The sequence below is a fragment of the Cicer arietinum genome, chromosome 8 (assembly GCF_000331145.2).
Source record: "Cicer arietinum cultivar CDC Frontier isolate Library 1 chromosome 8, Cicar.CDCFrontier_v2.0, whole genome shotgun sequence".
In the NCBI taxonomy this organism is placed as follows: Eukaryota; Viridiplantae; Streptophyta; class Magnoliopsida; order Fabales; family Fabaceae; genus Cicer; species Cicer arietinum.
The window spans coordinates 19,998,058-20,005,606 of NC_021167.2; the positions used below are offsets into that span (position 1 = coordinate 19,998,058).

General features: G+C 34.7%; 1 protein-coding gene across 1 annotated transcript; it reads right to left on the bottom strand.

Annotated features, from left to right (window-relative positions):
• Positions 1–299: 299 nt before the first annotated feature.
• Positions 300–7,302, bottom strand: LOC101507585 (E3 ubiquitin-protein ligase XBAT33-like). Its single transcript, XM_004515655.4, has 10 exons — positions 6,835–7,302; positions 6,642–6,701; positions 5,969–6,040; positions 5,408–5,592; positions 4,566–4,726; positions 4,419–4,477; positions 4,026–4,072; positions 3,785–3,928; positions 3,325–3,419; positions 300–1,088 (listed from the first exon to the last, which is right to left on the bottom strand). The coding sequence occupies exons 1-10, from the start codon at positions 7,009–7,011 to the stop codon at positions 541–543; spliced, it is 1,548 nt and encodes a 515-aa protein (XP_004515712.1). The 5' UTR covers positions 7,012–7,302; the 3' UTR covers positions 300–540.
• Positions 7,303–7,549: the final 247 nt, after the last annotated feature.

Genomic DNA, 7,549 nt, shown 5'->3' on the forward strand with positions numbered 1-7,549 from the left:
CAAATTTTTGTATGGCAAAAATAAATACAAATAATGATTGAGTACTCAAATTTGTTCTTTATAAACCTATAAATTTCATGACAAACATAATATACAGAACCTTATAACAGAAAAGCAATTGCAATCAATTTTAATTACAATAACAATTTGTTCACACTAATTTTACAAACCCTCTCTAAATATCACAACTTGGAAATAAAAAACTGGAATGCTGAAAAGCAAGAAAATTATCTTGCATGAAGCATTGATACAAACACAGCCACGAAGATGAAGATAATGATAATAAACAGACACGAAGATGAAGATAATGATAATAAATTAAGAAAATTGAAGTAACTGAATGTAGCTAGTTACATTTGTCAGTGCCAGACACTGACACTTGTCGAACATTGAACATGTTTTCAATTCGAAGTGTCGGTACTACATTTTTTCTTGGTATAAATCCACTAGATTTTACTACTTGAGGTTGCATAATAAGATAACTGTGGAATTCACTGTTGATCTACTAAGATTGTACACAGCATCCACACATTGATTCAATCAAGCATTTATTTCTGAATTACATTGATTCTCCCTGCTGCAACTTCTTCTACCCCAAAACATACTTGAACATGTCGTTTTCACCAATCTCGGCCCTTCCATTTTATCTTGATGATCCGTCGTCGAACCTTGTGAGTGACGAGGCGATTCGTCTTGTGTTTCTTCTTCCCGAGGTTCAAATGTTGGACAAGGACCATCGTTGCAGGTACATAGAGGAATTGTGACAGACGGAAACGGTGTACATGTGACAGGACAAAGCATCTCCGAAGAAACAGAAGCTACACGGTTTCTTCGAATTTCGGGTGTATTATGAGCAAGTGAAGGTTGGTCTACGTCGCGCGGATGCTGTATGCATGGCGTACACATGCTAAGCGACACGTGTGGTCTATTTTCTTTCGGTTGCGAACCTGGTAACTTGACGAAAGAGATAATTCCGTGTCTACAAAGGGGACAAGGGATAGAACCAGGAGGGCCATGCATTTCAGAAGAAACATTGCTTGTAGAGCAAAGATAGAGTGCACATCTTACACAAAGCTCATGCATGCATCCTGCATGGAAAAAAAATCTTGAGATCAGTTATACACTATACTTGACTGCATGATATGCATCCTCAAGTGAACTCAAAAGTTAGAAGCATGACATGTAGCACCGACACATCTGATCAAAGGCGTGTCCTGGTGTCCGACACCAACATGACACGAGACGACACATTAATTACATTCAATTAATTCATTTTCTCAAATTATGATGGATGTCAACATGTCAGTGTCGTGTCTAGTGTCTATGTCAGTATTCATTCTTCATAGATAAATATGAATTTAGGACTACCTTCGCATCTCATCAACTAAGTTTTCCATTTTATATTCTATAACATCATAAACTTGGATATGTGTGAAAACGTTATGCAAAGTTTAATCAAAGAGAATGAGGAACGCGATGACTGTCTCTCTTTTAAAACCAGTGTAGAAAAATAGCGACTAATGTTATAGCCTAACAGACTTTGAACAAATTGCTATTCCTCTGCGATACACCATTTATATTTTGTCTATCAAGAACTTCTGTCTGTCGAAAGAAGAAATCCCAGAATGAAACCTAGGTTTCGTTGACCAAATGCAGTGGACAACAGTCACGTGACAGTATATTTTTTATTTTAATTAAATTCCACTGAGTACAAGTTTTTAAAAATGAGTCAACATCAGTGTTGACCCAATCAAAATCAAGGGGGCATTACTTTTGCAAAAGAGTATAAAGTTAAAGGGTCAAAATTGCTATTTTCAAAATAGGGAAGCCAAATCGTGGGATTGTGAAACTTGGGAGCCAAAAGTGCATTTTAGCCATTTTTATAATATCATAAACTTGGATATGTGTGAAAAAGAGTTGCAAATGTTGAATCAAAGTGAATGAGGAAAGCACAAACTATCTCTCTCTCACAAAACCAGTGTTGTCAAATAAGAGTCATAGTGCTATAACCTAGCGTACTTTGAACAAATCGCTATTTGTTACACTATCTAACACAAAGTATTGTCAAATAGTAGCTATAGTAGTGCTATAGCACTATAGCGTAGCGGAATTTGAATAAACCACTATATACTACAATTCATAATTGACAACACTACTCAAAGTCTAAGACTAAAACTATGGAATGATATATTTGATAAATTCGCTTTATGAAATTGAAAGAGAATTGCAGTTCATTGAATATCCTCGTGCAGATAAATAAGCAAATATAAACAGATAGTCAGAAGTTAGAATCCAGTACCTTCTGCAGCCACGGAACATGGCCTCTCGAGGCAGACAGCACATAAGTCGATCTCATTAGAGGAGGAGGTTGTCGATGATTGCAATCCACATTCTCTGGCATCTCATCAACTAAGTTTTCCATTTTATATTCTATAACATCATAAACTTGGATATGTGTGAAAACGTTATGCAAAGTTTAATCAAAGAGAATGAGGAACGCGATGACTGTCTCTCTTTTAAAACCAGTGTAGAAAAATAGCGACTAATGTTATAGCCTAACAGACTTTGAACAAATTGCTATTCCTCTGCGATACACCATTTATATTTTGTCTATCAAGAACTTCTGTCTGTCGAAAGAAGAAATCCCAGAATGAAACCTAGGTTTCGTTGACCAAATGCAGTGGACAACAGTCACGTGACAGTATATTTTTTATTTTAATTAAATTCCACTGAGTACAAGTTTTTAAAAATGAGTCAACATCAGTGTTGACCCAATCAAAATCAAGGGGGCATTACTTTTGCAAAAGAGTATAAAGTTAAAGGGTCAAAATTGCTATTTTCAAAATAGGGAAGCCAAATCGTGGGATTGTGAAACTTGGGAGCCAAAAGTGCATTTTAGCCATTTTTATAATATCATAAACTTGGATATGTGTGAAAAAGAGTTGCAAATGTTGAATCAAAGTGAATGAGGAAAGCACAAACTATCTCTCTCTCACAAAACCAGTGTTGTCAAATAAGAGTCATAGTGCTATAACCTAGCGTACTTTGAACAAATCGCTATTTGTTACACTATCTAACACAAAGTATTGTCAAATAGTAGCTATAGTAGTGCTATAGCACTATAGCGTAGCGGAATTTGAATAAACCACTATATACTACAATTCATAATTGACAACACTACTCAAAGTCTAAGACTAAAACTATGGAATGATATATTTGATAAATTCGCTTTATGAAATTGAAAGAGAATTGCAGTTCATTGAATATCCTCGTGCAGATAAATAAGCAAATATAAACAGATAGTCAGAAGTTAGAATCCAGTACCTTCTGCAGCCACGGAACATGGCCTCTCGAGGCAGACAGCACATAAGTCGATCTCATTAGAGGAGGAGGTTGTCGATGATTGCAATCCACATTCTCTGCAGAAATTCAAATAAATCTTACTTAGGTTTCCATCAGAAGAAGATAACAGAAATATTTTACCACTTAATTCTAGCTCGGTATGCCTAGTTGCTATGCGCACAAAGACGGAGTGCAGAATCACAAAGATCAAAGGTTTTTACGGTCTGGAATAGCGATTCCACCTGTTTCGACCAAAAGTAATTTTTCACAGGCACAGACTCAAACATAACCACCAAGAACACAATGACACACATCTTCTCAAAACTCTTCTGTCGTTTTTTTTTTATGCGAGTTACAGTTCCCAATGTTTTCCTCCATTATCTCCACGGCTATTCCCCTTGTTTGCGATTTTCATTATCTTGATCATTGACTATAAAAATACCTTGCAATGTTGAGGACGCTCATGAGGGGCAACGACAAATAATTTGAAGTAGGGAACGATGATACTACGGTCTCAGAACTCGGTGACAACAACGGTTCAAGCCAATGACGCCCCCACATCCTAGCAACATCAAGTGGAAGCCACCTACGAGGGAGTAAATATCAAATTCATATCATTTGTGTTATAAAGCAAGCACCAAGTAAACTTTTTATATGAAAAATTTCTATTTACAATATATTACCCATTGCAATTCAATACCATCCGAATTGCGCCTTTTGCAAGGAGGATCTGGAAAAAGAAGAGCATTGTTAATAGATTCAAGACCTGTTTGGATTGACTTATTTGAACTTATGTAATGGCATAAAAATTCGTGAGACTGTTCGTGAGAGCTTATGAAAACGGCTTATGACATGTTCATAAGATATTTTCAACGTTATTTCCATAAACTCTACATGACAGCTTAAAGGTTATATAAAAATAGTTAGACTTAATTTTATATATTTTGTTATAGAAATAGCGTATAGTTAAAATAAACAATTATGCTATAAGTGTTCAATTAAGTTATTTATCCAAATAAAACCTCAGAGCAAAAAAACATATGGAATATTACACGTCAACTCAAAGAAATTCTTACCTGACAACATTTTAGATTGCCTCCACAAGCAGCATAATGCAATGGAGTGCTTCCAGCACCTATATCAATGCACATCAGTAATTTTCATGAAGGGAAGAAAACAAGCACATACTTATCAGTTATCATCATATTCAACAAAAAATTTACCTATTAAATCCATTGATGTTCCATAATGATATGTTGCAGCTGACACATTTGCATTAAGATCGAGTAGCAGTTGTACACAATCAAAATATCCATTTAAAGCGGCCATATGAAGTGCTGTAATACCCGCATCAGCTGTCTTGTTTACAAACTTGGACAGTGCACTGCACTGGAATGAAGTAAATAAATAACAAGAATATAACATAAAGATATTAAAACATTAAGATAAACTAAATCACAAAGAAATTCAATGTCATGACGACTCTCGTAGAAAAATTAAGCATGGCTTTTGCAATTAGTATTTTATCGAATAATTATTACTGTATTAACCTACGAAACGCTAACATAGTTAGGAACCCAAGAATTGGATTCCAAAACAGAAACAACAACTAACAAACAGAAAATAACTAACCTAACTAACTAATCCAAGAATCCTTAACTACTTTAACCACTCTAATTTCCCTTTATTCTATGTCCTAACAAACACAAACACGTAGACTGGATGCAATACTGACATTGACGCATCAGCGCCAATAATAATTTGAGAAAATGCAACTGGTTGAATGTAACCACATGTATCGGTGTCAGACACTAGACACGCCTTCAATCTGAAATGTTGGTGCTACAACTACAAAGTAGTAACTAAATGTGTAAAATGGCTATATATGAAAATGCCGAAAAAATATGAATATACAAAATACTGCCGAAAAAATATGAATATACAAAATACTAAGTAAATTGAAATGAACGGAAAGAATATTTAAATAGACAGCGAAAGTATATTAGATGATCAACACTATAACAGTACTCTTTTGAGAGTTACACAATGAAGAGGAATGGCAGACCTTTTTTCGTGTTTTCGTTTCGCATTTGATCCATCGTCCACGTCAGTATCCACATGGGCTTGTAGAGTTTCAAAAGGAGCACTTGGAACGAAGTCGGCCACAACAAGTCTAATGCATCTTACATGCCCACTGACAGCTGCAAAGTGAAGAGCTGTTCTCCCACTCAGATAATCTGCTTTCATGACCTGTTATCGAATTCACTAGAACCTATTTATTCTCGAAAGAATCTATGACCATGTAAATAATAAAATATACTTAAACACTAAATTCCAATTCGCACCCAACACATGGTTTCAACTATCAACCTATGAAGCACCGAAACTGACACAGACACCAGACACGACACTGACACCGCCACATAGATACTAGTAATAAATTTTAAAAAAAGAAATAACTACATGTGTTTGTTGTCCTGTCGGACACTGGACATCTTCAATTTGAAGTCTCAGACTATCAGTACTACATAGCTTTCAACTATCAACCCTACGACTCAGATCGTTCAATTTTATCAGATATAACTGAAAGACTGAGAAAGGGGAGAAAATGGACTACAATACTCACATTGCATTTGTAGAGCATAAGGGTCTGTACGACTTCCCAATGACCATATCTACAAGCTTGCATCAAAGCTGTCTATAAATCAAGGATCAAAGTAAACAAAAATTTAAAAATCTCATTTAGCTAATCATATTCATAGTCAATGCCTCATATACATGTATAAAAAAGGAAACGGAAATACATCGAAAGAAAATTTCCTAAAGCTTCACATTATCATTCTGACATCTTTTGAACAAGCACCAGATCTTAATTCCCGCATAAGCTACGCCAGCTATATGGTATAGAATCATACTCTAAAACTAGTTAGGTGGACCAAAAGCGAAAAATCCATTTTTCGACCCTAAAATTTACCACTAAAATAACACAACATACTATTCATCTTTTCCAGTGTTTTAAATAAATGTTCGCAATGGTGATCTAAGTCACCTCATAATAATTTTTATGTTGCCGAAACCGCAATGCAACTGTGATTGAGGCCGCATCAGTCACATTTAACCGTGATTCTCTGCCGTATCAAGGATCACAACCACAACTATTAACATGGCCACTATTTAAAAGTTAAAACCCTAATCATATCATGCAAATTAATGAAATCAAATCCAATAACCATAAAACTAAAATCAATCAAGCCACCACGTAAAAAATAAAAAAAGAGCCAAAAAATGAAAAACAGTACCTGTCCACAATAATTTTTTGAATTGACATCAGCTCCTTTCTCAAGCAACAATGTCACAATCTAACACACAACCCAAAAGAACAAAACGTTGAGAATCAAAAAAGGGGTTAACAAATATGATAAAAACATAAACTTTGAGACATTAAAAAGCAAAAAAAATAAAATAAAATGAAAAGGGTATATATGAAAAAACCTCGTGATGACCCTTTGAAGCTGCAAAATGAAGAGGTGAATTGAGTCCACCAAAAGTTGAGTACTTTGCAAGCCATGGATTGAATTCCAAAAGCATCTTTGCTTCAACCAAATCTCCATCTCTCGCCGCCGACACCAATCTCTCGCCGGAAGCTGAACACCCAAATGAATTTCCCATGAAATCTTCAAAGAAAATCAATGGTGGGGTCAAAATATAAACAAAAAAATTTAATGGGGTGTTTATGATTTGAAGAAAAATTAAAACTTTGCTTTTGAATTTTGTAGAGAAGCTATGATGGTGACGTGGCAGCACACACACACAAAAATTATCTCTTTTGTTTTTGAGATTGAAAGATTGGAACTTGAAATGTGGGTTAAGGTTGTGTTGTGTGAAGACAAAAAAAACAAAAGAGAAAAAAGAATGAAGGTTCCCTTTACTTTCTTTTATGTTCTTTTCTTCTGTGTTTTGTGTTCTTGTGTTCTTTTGACTTTGTTGTATTGGTTTTTATTGTTTTCTTTAGTTTAATATTTTCTTTTTATCAAAATTGTTTTGTTTAGTTAGTATGTATTATTTGGTTGGTTACTAATTGGATGAACAAAATCGATATTTAATTAATTGATTTTTAAAATTGGTAATTTATAGAAAGAAATAAAGTGAATTCAAGGTGAAGTACTAATGTATCCAGTCAAATATATATATATAAAGGTATTGTATT

Bases quoted from the DNA above. Each gene is read 5' to 3' on its own strand.
- LOC101507585 (XM_004515655.4), bottom strand. From the start codon at position 7,011: ATGGGAAATTCATTTGGGTGTTCAGCTTCCGGCGAGAGATTGGTGTCG. The intron at 4,073-4,418 runs GTAAGAATTTCT...TTCTTTTTCCAG, and splicing joins GCAATCTAAAATGTTGTCAG to ATCCTCCTTGCAAAAGGCGC. The intron at 1,089-3,324 runs GTACTGGATTCT...TTTTCCATGCAG, and splicing joins ATGTTCCGTGGCTGCAGAAG to GATGCATGCATGAGCTTTGT.